This window comes from Oculina patagonica, chromosome 4, assembly GCF_052425735.1.
Source record: "Oculina patagonica isolate OP01 chromosome 4, crgOcupat, whole genome shotgun sequence".
Taxonomy (NCBI): domain Eukaryota; kingdom Metazoa; phylum Cnidaria; class Anthozoa; order Scleractinia; family Oculinidae; genus Oculina; species Oculina patagonica.
The window spans coordinates 28,836,275-28,856,239 of NC_135761.1; the positions used below are offsets into that span (position 1 = coordinate 28,836,275).

The following is a 19,965-nucleotide window of genomic DNA, read 5'->3' on the forward strand; positions in this document are numbered from 1 at the left end:
ACAACGTCATCGTGATTGTCTAGGGCTAAGTTGATGTCGTTAGAAACTCGTAGCAAAGATGTTTCGGTGCTATGATATGCACGGTATCCTGACTGAGTTTTAGTATACAGGTTGTTGATGACCAGATGGTGTTTAACCTGCATTGCTACTATGCACTCGATCACCTTACCAAGAAAGGGGAGGTTGCTGATGGGACGGTAGTTCTTCAGTATTTCATGGTCGAGATCACATTTTTTCAATAACGGTGTTACAAGGCCATGCTTGAGGGTGGCAGGGAACTCTCCAAGCTCTAGCGATCGATTTATTATAGTGGTAATACAAGGCAGCAATACATCCATACCCTTTTTCAGTAAACTCGTTGGTAGTGGATCTAGTGAACAGGACTTGGAAGGTGCTGACATGATGGATTTTTTTACATCTTGTATCGAAACTGCCATGAACTTCGATAAAGTGCAAGAAGAAGGCTGTTCTTGATAAGGTATCGATAGGCTTCTAGATGGCATTGTATCAAGCTCCGACCTTAGACCGCTGATTTTATCAGTGAAGAATGCACAAAAGCGGTTTGCAAGTACAAGCTCAGACTCGTGAGTTGGTAGGGTCGGTGATCCTTTGACCTTGAACAGACTGTCAATTAGATTAAATAACTGTTTCTGATTTCTTTTTAGCAAGGGTTACATATGGGTTTCTATTAAAAATTGACCGCTTTTTAAACATGTACAGTTGGGGATAGTTTATTTTTTAGAATGACGATGAAAAAAGGTCAATTATATTGCTACTCTGGAAAATCTTCACAACCACACAGTAGGCTATTCTGTCAAATCGCACAGAATATCATCAGACTATATTCCACAAGAATTAGCATAATAGTTATTTCTAGCTGAATTCGATTGTGGTTCTGACGTCCGCTTCCATCATAGTCTGAACGGACGCTGGGCGTAGGTCAAAGCGCATTCGAGAATGGTCGTTTGGGCGAGGGTAGTCCCAACACAACCCCACTGGGTTGGCTTGGAACCCAGAGAATGCCGCCAACTTTTCTTGGCGGGAAATCGCGCGATGCTGTGGGTTTGGGCAACTTGTTCACTCTGTAAGCTGAATGAAGACGAAGAAAGCGAGTAGGAGAAAATATTTCTTCAAAAATATTCCTCTCTCTATCTCCTCTAAAGCATTTTTCTACATCATGGAAAGTTGTGGCAAATGCCGTAGGTTAACTAAGATGTTGTACAAGTCAAAAAATGAGCTTAGAGTCGATCAAGTTCACTGAAGTGAAGAACAAATGAAACTGTCAAAAGCCACATGGATATTGAGAAAGAGATTAATGCATCAGTCAATTGAAACCCCGGCCCCCCGACCCCCGGGACTTACCGGGGAATTTAACATTTACCAAGTGTTAAAACCCGGCTTATTTCCCCGCCCTAGGGGCCTAGACGTCTGTTAAAAGCCCCGCATAGCGGGGGCATCCGAATCGACTTTCAGGATAAAAAACGGACAAAAATCTTGATTTCGTTGCAGTGCCTAACAGGTTTTTAAGAGAGATGCTCAGTGTGATCTTTCAAGAAAGCTTGTTCCAATTCAATGACTATCTTTTAAAAAGCACATCAAACAGCCATGGGCATGACAATCGCCGCAGTTTCTGCTGTCATCTTCACGGCCAAAATAGAAAACAAAATACAATAAGCCTATCCTTTGGAAACGATTTATTGACGTCTTTTAAACTGATGTGGGACACAAGAAGAGACAAAATAGAAGAATTTCTTCTATAGGTAAACATCTTTCACCCTACGATATAAGAGGCCCTGTTAGGGTAGGTATACTAGTCTCCCGTCTCAATTTCAAAGCTCGTCATGTCGCAACTAAAAATGGTCCGAATGTCGCTATCGGAATTTCGTCATTTTGTCTAAAAACTGACGCGAGTAACAGAGCAGAAGTTTCTCACATATTTTGACCAATTCAATAAGACTTGAGTAACTTAGGTACACAGAGCAGGAGTTTCGCTGGTATTTTAAAAAGGCAGTTATTTTATTAATGTCTCGACCAATTAAAAACGAGCGGGAGTTTCTTTCAAATCGGTGTTTTGAATATTTCGACCAATTAAAAAATGACGTGACTCTGAACTTAGTAAACGAAGCAGGAGTTTCTCGGCATGTTAAGATTAATTTAATTATTTGACAGATAAAAACACGACGTGTCTACCTTTAGAACACAATAGACGTGAGTAACCTAGCTACACGGAGCAGAACTTTCTCCGGTATTTTAAAAAGGAAGTTAACGTTTTTAATGTCCCGACCAATTAAAAACGACGTGACTAAATTAGGTTCACAAAGCAGAAGGTTCTCGGGAACCTTAAATTTCGCAGCAAAACGGTATTTTATAGTTTTCGACCAATTAAAAAACGACGTGATGACTCTGAACTGCTCAGTACGTGCACAGAGCAGGAGTTTCTCGAGAACTTTAATTTCGCATTAAACACAGTGTGTAAAATTTTTCGATCAATTAAAAAACGAGCAAAGTTTTTCGGGCACTTTAATATCGCAGTAACAAACGGTGTTCTAAATTTTTTGACCAAATAAAAAAATACGACGTCACTCTGAACTATTAAAAAGTACACAGAGCAGAAGTTTTTCTTGCATTTTTAGGGATCCGTTAAAATTAATCTAATTTAATTCTTTGACAGATTAATAAAAAAATGGCATGTTCTCAACTGATCAAAAATTCCGCTAAAAATTACTTTACCGATTTCTCGACCTCGACGGGCGATTATTTTTGCACTGCTGCTGTCCGCTGTTTCAAGCGTTCACTGTCAACTTTTCAAAGGTGGGTTGATCTCGCTAGGCTGAAAGACATCTGTGCTTATTTGTCGTAATTCCTTGTACTTTGCTATGCTCTATCAGGATGTAGTACTTTGGCTGGTTGCTAGCTAATCATAACAGCAACATCCCCGCTCTCCCGCTCTAATGCAAACCCTTATTAGTTTAGTTTGTTTCTTTTTAACTTTTGTTTATTGAATATATAACGTCTTGATCAGCCACATCCATAACAAGTAAGGATCTGTCACCTTGTATCATTTATAGCGAAATACTCACTAGTGAGTAGGTAAAGCAAAGCAAGTTTTTGAATGTTTGTACTTATCCACTTTTCGACTTGATAGCTTTTTTTGTTAAATCTGTGGGACCTAAATATATATTTAAAAGCATTCCAACATGCTGATGACGTAGGGGACTTGTGACTACATCAGATTCGCCGTCGAACATGTAAGAAACCATCCTCGGAGACCCAGGGGCAGTTAGTGGGGCGAGGGAAACGCGAAAATGCGGGTAGAAAATAGCGCGAAACTGCGAGGGAAAAAATCGGCATATAAAAGTTGTATTGACTGAAAGTGCCCCTAGGGAAAGAGTCTTACCAGGCCAGTTCAAAAAGCTCTCTGAATACTGCCTCCTGATTGGGCAGAAAAATCTTTTGTATTACCTTTGTATTATTCTGCCCAATCGGCGACCAGCCTGACTACAGTCCTTTTGGTCCGTTCTCATACGAAATATGTACACAAAGCCAGTTCGCTCGCCATAGCTGTCTTGCATTTTCGCGTTTCCCTCGCCCCACTAACTGCCCCTGGGTCTCCGAGGATGGCAAGAAACTGACAGATTCGCCGTCGTACTCTTATTTAATTCTTTCCTTCGTTGTCGCTATTTTAATAAAAGTCTCGTCGTTCCTCGCCATTTTATTTCTTCCATGTCGCTGTTTAAACGCCGTGTCGCTTGTCGGAATTTACCCTAACTGATCCTCATATAATTCACGGCTGAAATCTCAGAAACAGAAACCACTTTCTTGGAGACGATAATGTACTAAGGTGGTAGATTACAAGTACAATGAGTCTATTTTTATCATGCGAACGCATGAAATACAAACCCAGGCATCGCGAAAAGCTTTATCAAGGAAGAAGAGTGGAGACTTTTTAGAACGGATTCCTCAAAACGAACATTTTGAGGAAAGCATTTAGTCCTTTATGTTAAATCCCGGCCGTCGTCCCCGCTTCAGGTGATTGCGTGCTGTTAAATTACCGCTCCACGGCCCCGGTCTACTGACATTTTGTTTAAACCACCGCCCACCGGGGCCAACTCGCCGTTAAAAGTGCGTTAAATCCCGGCTTTGGACGCGTTAAATCCCCGCTAAGTCCCGGGGGTTGGGGGGCCGGGGTTTTAATTGACTGATGCATAAGTATGAATAAAAAGTTTAATATTAAGGTCTCATTTTGAAGCGTTGGTTCGCGTCTTTAAAAGTATGAATGATAAGTTATGCGTGGTTTAATTTCACGTTCATAATGCATCAGTCAATGGAAACCCCGGCCCCCCGACCCCCGGGACTTAGCGGGGATTTAACGCGTCCAAAGCCGGGATTTAACGCACTTTTAACGGCGCATTGGCCCCGGTGGGCGGTGGATTTAACAAAATGTCAGTAGACCGGGGCCGTGGAGCGGTGATTTAACAGCACGCGATCACCTGAAGCGGGGAAGGCAGCCGGGATTTAACATAAAGGTCTGAATGTTTTTTCTCAAAATGTTCGTTCTGAAGAATCCGTTCTAAGAAGTACAGTCTCCACGCTTCTCCCTTGATAAAGCCTTTCGTGACGCCTGGGTTTGTAATTAATTTGTTCACACGATAAAAATAGACTCCTTGTACTTGGAATCTGCCACTTTTGTACACTATCGTCTCCAAGAAAGTAGTTTCTGTTTCTGAGATTTCAGCCGTGATATCGTAGGGTGAAAGCTGTTTACTTTTAGAAGAAATTCTTCTATTTTGTCTCTTCTTGTGTCCCACATCAGTTGAAAAGAAGTCGTCAATAAATCGTTTCCAAAGGATAGGCTTATTGCTGCTTGTCTGAGTATTTCGATTTCTATTTTGGCCATGAAGATGACAGCAGAAGCTGCGGCGATTGTCGTGCCCATGTCTATTTGATGTGCTTAAAGATAATCTTTTCCACTAAATTGGAACGAGCTTTCTTGAAAGATCACACTGAGCATCTCTCTTAAAAACCTGTTAGGTATGGGAGCGTTTCCTTGATGAAATTCTCCGTATGCTTCGCATACAGTGTTAATGAAAGAGGAAGACTTTTTTAGGCTGTTTAGGCATGGCAGTGTAATCTTCTCCATGAAGTTATTAAAGTCTATCGCACGAAGCTTGTCGCTGTGCTATCGGCTGAAGTAGATGGTCAACAAAAACTGAAATACGTTCTGTTGGGCAATCACACCCCGATATTATGGGTCTTCCGGTAGGTGTGTTCAGGGTTGAAATTTGTCAAATTTGTGTCTCTGATCACGAAAAACGATTTTTAATAGGTTTTTGGCGGAAACAAACTACATCAGGTTTCTTTCCTACCTCATAACTATATATGAACAATAAATGAAAGAAATATATTTTTCAACTTCTGCAACGAAATCAAGATTTTTGTCCATTTTTTTTCCTGAAAGTTGATTCGGATGCCCCCGCTATGCGGGGCTTTTAACAGACGTCTTGGCCCCTAGGGCGGGGAAATAAGCCGGGTTTTAACACTTGGTACATGTTAAATTCCCCGGTAAATCCCGGGGGTCGGGGGGCCGGGGTTTCAATTGACTGATGCATAACATTGGTTAGTTTCAGGCGCGGAAACCTGTCCTGACGAGTACAAATTTGACGCTACCTACTCCCTCAGTGTAGCTAAATTGTCATACCGACAATCTTCCGATTAGTCACGAGCTTTTCCGGTTAGCTTCGACCAAAGTCCCTTAGCGCAACCAAGAACAAAGGGACTATTGTTTAGTGCTTAATCCAAAAAGTTGAAACACAACAATAGACCAATTCTTGATACTTGCGCAAAAAAAATTGTTGTAAATTGCGCCAATTTAATGAACGTACTAAAACCAGGAACACCGAAACAGCCCAGAACTCACATTAAGTTACCCCTAACCATTGTTCCGTTACTAGCTAAGTCTTTAAGGGCGCTTTCCATTAGGCAATCCCCTTTTTTTCTCTGTTTAGCGTCGTCCGACCGACCCAGATTTTCGCGTTTTCAAAAAAAAAAAAAAAAAAATTATACAGAAGGTATAGAAGGCAATGACACATTATTTTAAATAATGTTTCATCCTTTTTACGCTGTTCTTGTTTGAGTTTAACCACGACGTCGATTTTTCCTTCCTCCATTGCCGCCATGTTGACTTTGTAACCATGTCTTCTTGTTTCCAGGCTCCATGGACATTATGCTGAGGTACCGGGCCTCCTAGTTCCAGACTCCTTATCCACTTTTTTTTTTGAATTTTTTTTTTTAATTCCGACCGACCGACCCAAAATCAGAAAACACCTTTCCTTTAAAGGCAACTAATGCTACACTCACTGTTCGTTTCGAGTATATGCATATACAAGTTTTCTTCTTCCACATGTGTCCAACCCTTAAATAAGGCGGGGTGGGGAGAGTTAAGAGGCCGGACTAACGGCCAATGCACGGAGGTAACCACTTGGATGTGGACGAGGCAAAACAAGGAATCGTACGGTGAAATGCACCAGGGAAAACATGGGAGACAGCAGAAAATGGTGATGAAACGGACGAAGGGGACCATACGACGTAAGGCATGATAGAACGAATGAGAGAAGGGAAGCACGGTAGAATGCATGGGGAATGCGAAAGGAAGCACACGAAAGAAAAACGGGCTAACGTTCATTTACGAAGAGACAGATGACACACATGTACCAGTCACAAAATCACAGCTTGTACACACACAAGCAGCAGGTCATGTTGCGAACTGACACAAATCTAAGTAAGACTTGTAAAATGACTACAATTATTTTCCCTTTTATGGTAACACTCCTGTTACCATTAAAGTTTCGTTATACAATGCTGATGTCATCTTAATTTTGATTGGCTGAAAGGACTCTGCTAATTACAGATGGCACTGTGTCATCGAATCATATCTCCAGACAGACTTGTTCAGTAGGTATGACGCGTTTTGGAAGACCAATGTAGTCTTTTATTTATTAATGTAAGTGTAACGTAAGCGTAGGTATGTATGCAGCTGTATTCTATAACTAAGCAAATAAATAAATGAATAATAATAATAATTATGATAAAAAAAGACTAATGCAGACCTCAAAGTCTGATAATTTCCTCCTCGCCTGTGTGACAAAGGAGGACCAGCACGAGATCAAAATGCGTTCTTCTTTATCGAACGTAGACACCCTATACCAATACATGTTAATGTACACGGTGTTTGTTGCTACGTTGAAATGAATAATGTACTTACCATATCAAGCTTTTATCATTTTATAAAACGATTTTCCCAGTTTAACGAAAACCACAGGGAGCAGAGGAGCCAAATTCGACCGAATTTGTCGAATTTGGCTTCTCTCCTCCCTGTGCAAAAAACTTTACTTTGTTTTTAGACCCGACGATGCCAAGGAGATGGGCCAAAACTCGTTTTGAAGCATTGTGACGTCATTCGTGTGGGTTACTCTAATAACAAACTGCTCTGGCCAATCACAGTGTGAGTTTTACAATGTCCATTGTACGACACCCATTAAATGCAAGGTGATGGCATAGCTAGGTTGACACTACATAAATTGTGCAGCTGCATTTCAAGTTGCTTGCAAACCAAACAGCAGCTCTTTTTGAATACTCCAAAGGAAATCTCAGGTACGTGAAATATCGTCTTAAACTATTGAAAAAACAACTTGTACGCGCAATTTAATTTAATACCACCTTGATGTGTTAAATTTAAGCATTAATTGAAGGTAGATTCTATATTAAAACTATAAATGACCTCCCTGCGTTCGCTTATAGGGAATTTGTGGCAGACATTTACCAAAAAATATAGTGTTAAATCAATTTAATTAAACAGCCGCAGTCATTCTTTTTATATTACCAGTAAAATGTAGAAATACTTGTTATGTTCCTATCAGTATGGGAATTATATATAGTGCTGTGTGTAGGATAAACATGTTTTAGGCAGATTCACAAAGCCAAGATTTTAATCAGATCTGGAATGGAATATTCTAATTTCGAATGCCTTAATTTTCGTGATTTAAATGGTTTAAATGATTTTGCCGCAATCATTTATCATAAAGTAATAATTTTATAAGTGCAGTTAACTACTTGGAGTTTAATTTGGAAAGCGTTGCAAGCTTATTTTCTGTTTTTGGACAGTCTTCAACTACAGACTTGTTGTTATTGAGTCTCCTCTTTTTAATGTTGAAATAGGCAAACGTGTAACCTGCTGGGCAGATAGAAACGAACGCCTCAAAAAAGACTCAATTAACATTTCATGTTCTGACATCGATTCGTTTAATCACCTGGCATTTCACGGTTTCACTGATGTGAATGACGTTCATTTTTGTTTCTCTTTGAATTGAACGATGTCATTTTTTTAAAAAAGACAGTATTAATTCCACTTGACAGTTAGTCTATCCGTGGGATGTTTCCTTGTACGTGACAAAGCGGAGGCTTACAATCTCTCTCCCGTGCATGGCTGCCGACAAAATTCATTAACAAGATTGTTCAAATCGGCAATCATGAAATTAATAAAGGGGAGTTCCAGTGGGGAGTAATCTTACTTAATGAAAAATCTTACCGTATAACCTGTTTCAGTACAGTGTATTGATTTGTAATTGAGAAAATTCGATGTCGTTCACTCTTATAAAAATTTTTGTTAATTTATATTTCTAAACACCCACAAGCAAAATAAACAACAGTTCGAATTATTACGAAACTAGTCATTTTAATAACCGTTACAAAACGTGTTAAACCTTTAGCTTCGTTATATGCCTCCAAAGCGTCAAAAACCTTTCCGGGTCTGCGTAAAGAAAGTTTGCTTCATGTTATCTGTGATGCTTGGGGAATAATTCTAGCTCAACTAAAATAGCGTAATTCTTTTCCAAGTTATATTGACCCCCAGGTACCCACTACTACCCACTGGGACATTTTATTTTTCACGGTCATGTAATTTTATGACTTTTGTTCTGGAACTCTTAATAATTTTAATGCAGTCTAGGAATCCTTTCATTTTCAAAATGCTTCTAAGACTGCAGAAACAAACGGCCTTTGAAGGAATAAATATTTTATGAGTTAGCATTTGCAATAAAATTGATGTTTACTATATTTTCCCTGTGTTTCTAAAAATATTTATGTTTCAGAAACGTGCAAAATTATTGACATTTAGTATGTTCTGGTTGACTTTTTTATGGTTACTTCCAATATTTCACTTTTATTTCTTTGTTCGTGACCTTACGGTTCAGTGTTATATCGTACACCAGGCGTAGTCAATCGATAAACCGATAATCGATAACAATCAATAGCAATCGATATCAATCGAAGATTGATATCGATTTCCGATACCACTCGATAGGAATCGATAAAGAAAAAAAGTTGTGAGTTTGATTGACATCGGAAATCGATAAGGATTGGTTTATCGATTGTTATTGATTGTTATCGATTTTTATCGGAAGTTATTTATGTCAATTCCTACATGTTCAACATGGACACAATACTGTTTTATGGGTCTATTGAGTCCTTCAATCATGGATATGTAGTGCAAATATTGCTAAGCTTGTACTATAAAAAGAACAAGAACAATATTGATACTCCAGCGCGATTCAAAATTAGAAGAAGTTGCGACCAAAGTAGCGGTGCGCAACCCTCTAGTCTCGCTATAACAACATCATAAATACATTGTATGAAGCAAAAAGATGGAATTGTTCGGGAGGGCTACAATCACTGTGCATATATAGGATCGAGTTGAACTTTCACCAACGCAAGAACGTCATATTATGTAGATGCAATCGACCGCGCTCTGAGCGCTGCCTGGGTTATATGGACTAGTTAAAATATCTTAAAAACCCAAACCACGAGAATCTTGATGAACATTCTGCCAGGACCCCAGACTGGACTTCGGCAGGACTAGATGCTGAATTAATAAAATGTTTTACCATTTGAACGCCGGTCTCATATTGTTTTACAAAATAGTAACGCCATCTTTAGAATACAGACAATACACCTCCAGAGGCTCCTTGGGATTAGTGATTGTTATCGATTACTGTCGATTGCTATCGATTATTATCGATTTTCTAAATCGATAACAATCGATAATAATTTTTTCTGTGAGTTCGATTGTTATCGATTACCGATTTTAATCGATATCAATCAGTGATTGATATCGATAGATATCGATTGTATCGATTGATTTCGGATATCGATTTCTATCGATTGACTACGCCTGGCGTACAGAATCTACCTACGTACATTTAAATTTTTAAATAGGTAGGGGGCGTAAATTCAAATGATGATTAACAAGTCTTTCCTTTGCTGAATCGCCCTTATTAGTTGTGTGTTAATATTTTTTGCCGTCACGTTTTCTTTCGATATAGGTCTGGTTCTTTCTTTCTTCCTTTTTTTGCTTAAAAGAGCTTTCACCTTATTGTACTAGGTTTTATTCAAAGTAAATTATCTGCCGACTGCTTTGCTTCCTGCCAGGGCGTGCCATTGGCGAGCACACCACGCCTTTCTCCGGTGATGAGCGCATTATAATCGAGTATTGCAGCGTTTTGAATTTCTTCTCGATGTTCTGAACTATCTAATGATAGCTTGGAGGATTCGTTTCAAATTTTAGTGGACCCTTCAAACCTTAAGTCTTCTTTTCATACTGTCTTTGTGTTAAAGAAATTTTCATAGTATACTGAATTGTAAAAAACTTCTTCGATTATCGCTGTCTTTGAAGGATTTATGTGCACGTAGCCGTTTTTTTGTTGTCGTTGTTGTTGTTAATATGTAGTTTGAATCACCCGCACGCAAAACAAACAACAGTTCATTGCATTTGAAGGTGAATATATGAAATGTCATTGCATTATTACCAAACACGGTAAACAACCCTAATTATACCGCTACGAAACTTTGTAAATGATATGTTTTCAGCAGAGACCGGCTTGCTGCAGGTTTATTCGTTACACAGGTAAGTGGCTGTTTTCTAACCTTTAGCGAAACAGCATTTAAAAATGTTGTTTGAAACCTCAAATTTTACACTGTAACACTGATGGTTAAAGGTAACTCCAAGGTAAATAGAGGTAAATCGAAAGTTAAAAAGTAGAAGCTTTCTTTCACACACGTATGGTGCAAAAATTAGAGACGGGATTTACATCAAAGCAAATAACTAAATTTACTTCCATCGATACGAATCTCTAGAAAGAAAATTGCTTAACACTTAAAGGAGCAATGTCGCGATATTTTCAAAATAATGATTTTCTTACATAGAAAAGGAACAAAGGAGTAATAATAACGCGAAAATTACAAGGGATGGTTTCGACTGACGAATATTAAGTCAGATTACGAATGACAAACTTGAAAAAAATTGCCAGTTTTTTCAAGATGCCTTTTACGTGACCTAGCGTCTTTAAACATTCCGTTTTAGGCAAGTTCCAGGATACAGGTTAACAATGGAGTTACTTGTGAATGCGCTAGCTTCGCATTTTACAGCGAGCAATTTGAATAAACTGCCCATAATGAACGAAATACAGCTACAGTCAAATTGAGCTGAAGTCTTGAAGAGAAAAACTAAATCTGAATTCTGTTGTAGTTTGAGCGCAACATAACCCTACTTTTCAAACAAATGAGTATACTGTGATTGTACGTATACTGTGAAACAGTGCTAAGAGCGAATACATATACCTTATCAGGGGCGGATCCAGGATTTTTCAAAGGGGGTGGCTGTTTACCAATATTTTTGTTTACTATATTGTTTAAGCTCCAAATTGCTTATGAGGGAGGGGGTTTCAGGCTTTTAGGCGTTTTTTTGAAAATGGGAGCGCAAATTATTTAGGGTCTGAGGACCATATTTCATGGAGCCATAGGCTCCATCCCCCTAGGGGGGTCTGGGGGCATGCCCCCCGCAGAAAATTTTGAAAAGTTGAAGCCTCTTAGACGTGATTTCCGCGATTCTGAGCAGCTTTATACAGCTGTCAATTAAGTTATTAAAACACTGTTTTTCCTTGATAATTTGGCAAAATATTCTTTCCTCAACTTACCTTGAGTTATATTTCGGAGAAAAAGTATAGTTTTCAGTTATGAAATGAACAGTGATTGAAATTTGACAGGCCACGAACTTACAGGAAAGAACAGATATGCGTTGTTTTGCTCACCTACGTGCGTAGAAAATTTTAGCTCTTGGCAAAGTGGCCTGGGGACAACTTTGGCGAATTTGCTTGCTTGTGAAATCGCTTTGATGCGAAAAAACGGTAAGAAAACTCGCTAAAAAAAAGACGTAAATGAAGACGAAAATCATTCTAGCAAGGCTAAAACAATTCTTGAAAGCTAAAAGGAATCTATTTTTTCAAAATTATACACACATGTTTTGTTACATTAAGCCAGAAGTTCGAAAAACAGGCTGTCGAAAATCTCCTATTATGGAAAAATGGCCGTCCTTAACTTTGAACGGCCGCCTGACTATGAGAGGTGGATGGACATTGTCCTTATTTTCTTATTCTTATTTTCTTATTTTCATTTTTCTGGTGGATCAAGGGGGGTGGCTAGCCACCCAATCCACCCCCCCCCCCCCTGGATCCGCCCCTGCTTATTAACCACGCGCGAGGGCCGTACTGGGCGAATATTGGCCCGAGGTCTTGACAGTACGGATCGAGCGCAGCGAGGTCCGTACAAAAAAGACCGAGGGCCAATATTCGCCCAGTACGGTCCCGAGCAAGCTTGGTTAATAAGAGATTTATTACACGACTGGAAACTTTGTGTAGTGAGAATTGCTACCTAGTAGTAGATGTCGTGGAAAACAATGTGCGGCAAAACTTTTACGCGCGCTAAAGAAGTTATAATTATTTCTGTGTAAGCCGGGTCATTTCATTTTCAAAGCAATAAAAACTCGGAAAATTTTTTTGCAAAAAGCAAATCTTGCAAAAATCTTGCGCTAAATCGCTCGGGAATTAGCGCGGGATCATTCAGGACAAAACCCGGTTCGATACTTGGAAAATATCGACCCTCGCGGGACCGGAAATAAAGTAATCTGATTTGCTAATTTAGTTATTGGCCCTGGGACCGCCTTACTTGTGTAATAACTATCGGTAATCCCCAAATCAACGTCGAAAATATTACACAGCAAAACTTAACATACTTTGGTGGTATCTTCCTCATTTGGCTTGATTATACATTTTACAATACCTTTAACCGAACTAGATATTTCTAATATGAATTCAGTGAAGTAGACTTAACTCATCACCTGCAAACACTCCTGCATATTTGCTATCGGAAAATATCTACAAGAAGCCCATTCAATTTCCAGTTAGGCAGTCGGGCTGAAAATACGACCCCATTATGTTAAACACTGCGCGTCCGTTATAGTCCGTGTAGTCGTGAAAATTTGACTGCATTCGGCAGAATATGATCCCCATTGAAACTTATTACTGGGATGTCCCCCTCCCTGCAAACGATGCTAGGGAATAAACTTCTCTTCTAAAGTTACAAGATAATCTCTAGGTAAATCCGGCGATTGGATCATATTTAGCTATATTTCACAGTGATGTTATTTTATGTTTTTTTTGCAGGAGAGTTTAATTTAGTTCAATACTAGCAATCATTTTATTTTGAAAAAAAAAGCTTTAAAGACTGCAGATAAAAGGAAGCTTTTAAAGAAATTAATATTTCATGTTTCAGCATGTGCCATTAAAGAGATTCCGCCTTAATTAATGTTGTTCACTATATTTTCCCTCTGTGTCTTGAAATTATTTATGTTTCAGAAAAGTGCAATACGAATGTTTATGCGATGTTCACTAATGTAATTTCACTATTATTTCTACGTTTGTGACTTTATAGTTCAGTGTAGGTTCGATCGTTATGTCAGCAAATTCTAACCACATAGATTGAAATTATTTAATAGGTAGAGTTTGTAAATGCAAATGGTGATTTCAAATGACAAATTTTTTCTGCTTAGTCGCAATATAAAGTCTCTGAATATCATCAAAATATGACGGAATTTAAATCCATCTTTCAACTCCGGATTTTTTTAGCTTTTGCTTTCATTGTATGGTATTAAGTTTTATTTACATTAAACTTTAAACCAGAAATAATACGTGACGGGAAATTATCCGCCGACTGCTAAGCTTCCTGCCAGGGGCTTCTTTACATTTGTAAGCGTTCCCATGCTAATAACTATACTCTGGGTCATATACAAAGCGTATAATATAGTACTATATTTTAGTAGCTCTGCTCACCTAGGAGGTTTTAAGGAGGTTCTACAACAAAAAACGGACACTAAAATGCATTCAAATTTGTACTTTTCTTGTTGTTTTTTTATATAATACAGTCTGACATCGAAAGACAAACTAAATTAATTTAGATCATTAGAGAATGGTAATATACAAATGCATTTCAGTCGAGATAGCGTTTTAAATACCATTTTGATATTCATACGCACTATAGAGAACGCAATTTAATGCAATTTCCACTCGACTTAATCCGTGGGAAGGCCGGAAACTTTTAATGACATGGCCCACGTCTAACGAGAGCAGAAACAAATGGGGCTGAGAGAGTATTCTTAATCAGTTTGCAGATTTTAAATGAACGACCGAGTATTTTTTTTTTAACGATCAGCATAATTCTGCAATTAGATTTTCTTATTTTTCTGCACGTACACGCAAAATCAATCGTAAATTCTTTTCTCCTACCCTGGGAGATATTGTTATAGAAACAAACTGCCAGCCCAAGTTAATAGCTAGGTTTTAAATTGTTACAGAACTTACAATTTTAATTTCATATATGTCAATGCCTTTCATAGGAGGTACTTACATACACTGTTTAGTAACAGAGTGAAGGGAAAAAAATAATTGGAAATTGTAAAAGTTTTCCTCTTAGAGCAAAGGAAACGGATCTTAGCAATCAAAACTATGGCAGGAAATCTCACATTTTATGGGAAATCGAATCTTGAAAATTTTCGTGCCAAAGTAAACATGAACCTTTTTTTATTAGAATGTCCTTTGCGTATTTACAAAAAGAATGGCACAATCATCACGACTTGTCAAAAATGGAATCATTTCTTTTTATTAGGCGTCTTAGATCATTTTCTTCGATTTTGAGTATGTCGATTTAAACCAGTATGAGTATAAAATGAGCAGATTGTTTCGTAACACTTAAAAGTTGTTAACGCACCATTTTCGGATACATATAGAAATTTCTAAGTATTCGTTTAAGTAGTGGAAGCACTTAGCACGAGCTTTTGAAAAAGTCATTTGCAGCTCGATTTTAGCAAAAATCATTTGCAATGGAATAAGACATGTCAAAAGCGTAAATGCCTTTTGAAAGTTTTTAGCTTCAAAAGCGAAATGAGTTTGCGAAATTATTCATTACAAAAGCAAATGTTTATTTTAGCTTCTTAAGCAAAACACCTGTTAATTAAACAGCAATGATAAATCTTGCTTTTATTTGGCAGGGTTGCTGTGGTTTTTTTTATCTTGTTACAATATATTCCTGGCTTTGAAAGATTATATTTAATACATTACGGTGTTGAGATGAAACCATTATTGGAGACACGGTGTGCGCTAATTTAAATAGTAAAAATCAGGTTTTTACGTTTGTTTGCTGATGAAATGTCTACCATGATTGACATTTTTTTCAATAACGAATCGAATTTAGAAATATTGATTATATGAATACAAATCATTTCTTTCTCAGAAGAATTGACACCTGGCTTGATGCTCAGAAGTTAAGAGTTGTACAACCCACTGCAAAATCATGTCTTCTTCCACATCACAACCGCAATCACCTTTACATGAAGAATTGCTATCTCGCTCCACTGCATCTGCCGCCGGCGAAGCCTTTCTGTACGCCTTCATAGTATTTATTGGCACTGTAGGAAACTTCGCTGTTCTTCTGGTCCTGTATAAAAACCATCGGCTTCGAAACATCCCAGCATATTTTGTGATATCTCTGGCGATATCAGATATCGTTATGTTGGATTTATGCGCGCCATTTTCAATAGCAGTTCTGATGATGGGTCGGTGGTTGTTTGGTGATGTTCTTTGCCAGATTCAAGGTTTCACTGTGATGTGGGTAGCGTGTGCTTCGCTGGGGACTCTTGCTTTGGTAGCGATTAACAGGTGAGAAAAAAAAGCTTACTTTGTATCAAATAATAATAAAGTAACGCCAAAACCAAAAATTGTTTGAATAAAACAAAGCGAATTGTTATAGTAAGCGATATTTTCATTTCGTTTTATATAATACACCACTTGTTTAATTCAACCGAGTGCTAGAAAGTCAGAATTTCTTATTATTAGTTCGAATCGTTTATAATAATACATTTCGTTGTTAACGCATTTTTATCATGCATTTCACTTTTTATTTGCCATAATAATTTTTCCTTTTCGGTTTGGTTTTATTTCGAACGGAACCTTTTTTGTTGGCAAAATTTATTTCGGCATATCTTCATAATGATCCACCTTTGAGATATAAATTAAAAGTTCAACTTTAATTGTATGCGTCCGCTTAATAATGACAGCTAAATCAGTAAAATAAATAGATATAAAAATAAATGAAAGTCAAACTGGAAAAATTCATAGAACCGGGACTTTAAAAATTATGCAAGCGGGGGTCCGAGGGGACGGCCCGGGGGACGCGCCAGCGCCGATGGGGCGCGGGACCGTGGGACACACTGAGATGAGGGGACCAGCAGGGGGGGCCCCCGAGCGAAGGCGCGGGAGACGGGCCACAGGACGAGGAGGAGAGGCAGGACTCCCCCGAATGGGGCCTTAGATTGGTTCGAATATTCCCTTGCCGATTTCTTGCACTGCACGTGCTAAATCATCCAATCAAGTTTCAGTCCAATGGGCCATCTTTCAATGTTTCAATCAGTTCTTGACAGGTTTAATTAAACAGGCGCGAACATCAAAGTAACCGCCTACATTGCTCGCATTTTCAGCTTTTCTCGTTGTACTAATCTTCCACTTGAGTTACCCTAACTTTATGGCCGTTACACGAAATATAAATAGCCGTTAGAAAACTGTGTGCTCTCTAATTGTTTAAAAGCGACTTTCTGTAATGTTGTATTCATTTTTTTTTACTTTCGCGGAAAAACGGTTGGTGCTTTTGTTGGTGTCTTATTTTGTTGTTTTTACAAGTTACCTTCTAATGGTAACAGAAACCATGTTAATAAAGATAAGTCGCCGGGGGCAAAGATGAGTCCCCGCGGGAATCAACCCATGGCCTCCCAGATACCGGTTGGGCGCTCTAACCAACTGAGCTACGAGAGACTCGTTGTGAGCTGGGCCATTTTACTGGGTTGATATGTGACATGCGTCCTGCATACTGCTAGGATCAGCAATGTCGTCGGGGACTCAGAATTTTTCCTTGTCCCATGTTATGTAGTTTTTTTTTTTTTTTTTTTTTTCGGGGTGCTCGTGTCATGTAGAACATCTTATCTTTATTATTTATTACCGAGCTTAAAATTTACCATCTTTATTATTTACTAGAAACCATGTTGTCTGTAGTTCTAAACATTTATAGCTCAGTTACCAAAAATAGTTTTCGCAACACCAACATATACCCATTTCTCTACACCCCGAACATTACTCCATCGAAACACGAACTGAACATTTCCTGTTAACTCCTTGTTGTAACATGATATCTGCCGATAAGGACAGAAATGTATGATTCGTTTGTGTTTTCCCTTGTTTAAATCAGCGCGCGTTTCAAATACTTCTAACGTGACGAGACAAGACGAACAAATCAAAAACAACAAACTATTGATGGCGTTTGAAATTTGTTTCAGATATTTTCACATCGTAAAAACCTCCAAGTACAGAACCATATATACTCCGAGGAACGCCAAACTGATTGTGGTGTCTGGCTGGATCGCAGCCTTGATAACGCCTTTGACTTACACAGCGGCTGGTAAAGACTATGTATTCCAACCCGGAAAATTCTTTTGCTTCATGGAGTCAAAATTCACATTGCTGGTTCTTCCATTCTATGGTTTCATTGGTATATCCATGGTGATTCTTGTCGTGTGCTATCTGAATGTGTTTAAAGCATTGAAAGCTCACGAAAGAGCAGTTGCGAACAATCTTCGAACAGGGAACACAAGAAAAATGGCAATCTCGTTAGAAGATATTAAGGTCACCAAGATTTTATTCGCGACCGTAGTTGGTTTCATCCTGTGTTGGACACCTGTGTTAGTTATTGACATTGTTGATGCATTCCTCGGGTCGGAATGGGCTTTGACCCGCGGGACTTATTACATGTACACCATATTTGGTATTACTAGCTCCGCCATTAATCCTATAATTTATGGCGTTATGAATCCTTCCTATCGGAAAGCCTACTTGCGGTTATTCGGATTCAGTCGGCTGGGCCGTGTTGGGGATATAACAACGATGTCGAAAGCACCCGAGCGGATTTCGAAAGCACCCGAGCGAACGAGAACCGATCTACACATGGAAAGATCGAAAACTGCCGTAACTCATGTGCACGAACAGAATAGTTCATAAAAATAAACACACGATCTCTTCACAGGCACGGTTTGCTTCGCACGAAGTGACTCGAAGTATTGTTAATATTCCGGATGTGACTCAAGTCCCTGGCGGCTTCTCCCGCTCCCCTCCACAGCATTTTCGGACAGGTACCAATTGATACACGGGGGTACTGAGGGAAGAGACGAAGGTTTTAACAGTCGACCCTCGGATCTCTCTTTTTTCGCTCTTAACGCTGGTCCATTGAACGCTTTTTGTCTCGCGTGGGACGAAAAGGGTTAGATGACGAACATAACATTGAACAACCACGGCCCCGCCACAAAGTTGTACATGTGTGTCCTGTCAATGATTTGTTTATTGTATGCACGACCACTGGTAAAACAAGCACAAGTGAATATCAAATGACTATAATTACACGAAAAAGATCAAACAAAGATAAAATGACATTTAAAAAATAAAGAAAGACAACTACGGCTTTAATATTTTCACCTTGTTTCATAGAATTCAGAAAACCAACGAGCACACTGAAATAATAGGTATACATGTCAATCATTCATTCAATCAATCAATCAATCAATCAATCAATCAATCAATCAATCATTGATAGTCAATCAATCACATATGTATATATTTTATGCCTAAAAAGATCTTTTGTACTTGTGTTAAAATTGAAATTTTCAACGATTACCTAAGTCACCGAACGTGTAGATTAAGAACATTGTTTTATATGTTCTTCTCTTCTTTTGCAGACTTTAGTTTCCCGAAACTTTCAGAAAGAGAACGCTATGTCCTCCGTCTAAGAAAGAATACTTAATTTTTCTGCACACTAATTTCCAACTTTCACAAAAGCGCGATGGCTATCAACTCTACAGGGTACGCTTGTTTTGGGAGTGTCTAGTCTCTTGATTTTTTAAAACCTAATAAAACGATGTTGCTGGTTTATTAAAGGTTACTAACTTATTTACAAAGGTTTATCGATGCAAATATCAACGTTGATAACATTACGGACAGTAGAAGGTAGAACTGGATCACTTTAGAAGCAGATGAGCTTTTAACCAAGTTCTAGCCAAGCAAATTAAGAATAAGAATGCGTTTTTGTGATTCTTACTTCCAAATGTGGTATCTGGGTAAGACCACAATATTTGTAATTCAACGCATTGATACGTGACAAAATTTCGGTTTGACTGTCAACACTATATGACGGGCACGTTAAGTTCACCATTCATTGCAGCATTAGATTGTTTACGCACTCTTCGTCTCGCCCCAATCCTTCCTCGCGCGTCTTAAACCCCCCCCCCCCCCCTAGCCTCGCACTCCCTTACTAAATTTCGAGAGAAAAACAGACTAGAAAAACAGTCTAGCAACTTATCGTAAAACCAAAACTTATGTTGCGTGTGTCGTTACGTGTATTTAACAAATGGTAAACGTCAGAGCGTGCACTATTAGGTTACAGATGCACGCGGGAGGTTGCTAAGCACGAAAGATGCGTAAGAGTCGCCCG

General features: G+C 38.7%; 1 protein-coding gene across 3 annotated transcripts; it reads left to right on the plus strand.

Moving 5' to 3' along the window:
• Window positions 1-7,497: 7,497 nt before the first annotated feature.
• LOC144652755 (melatonin receptor type 1A-like) lies at window positions 7,498-19,543 on the plus strand. 3 transcript variants are annotated; one of them, XM_078512811.1, is made up of 3 exons: window positions 7,498-7,650; window positions 15,673-16,097; window positions 17,765-19,543. In XM_078512811.1, the coding sequence occupies exons 2-3, from the start codon at window positions 15,733-15,735 to the stop codon at window positions 18,480-18,482; spliced, it is 1,083 nt and encodes a 360-aa protein (XP_078368937.1). In that variant the 5' UTR covers window positions 7,498-7,650; window positions 15,673-15,732; the 3' UTR covers window positions 18,483-19,543. The 3 variants fall into 3 exon arrangements, with proteins under 3 accessions (XP_078368937.1, XP_078368938.1, XP_078368939.1); XM_078512812.1 differs by having other exon boundaries at window positions 15,676-16,097; XM_078512813.1 differs by lacking the exon at window positions 7,498-7,650 and adding an exon at window positions 10,894-10,957.
• The last annotated feature ends 422 nt before the right edge of the window (window positions 19,544-19,965 follow it).

Excerpts from the sequence above, each read along its gene's own strand:
- LOC144652755 (XM_078512811.1), top strand. The coding sequence starts at position 15,733 with ATGTCTTCTTCCACATCACAACCGCAATCACCTTTACATGAAGAATTG. Across the intron at positions 16,098-17,764 it reads GCTTTGGTAGCGATTAACAG|ATATTTTCACATCGTAAAAA; the intron begins GTGAGAAAAAAA and ends AATTTGTTTCAG.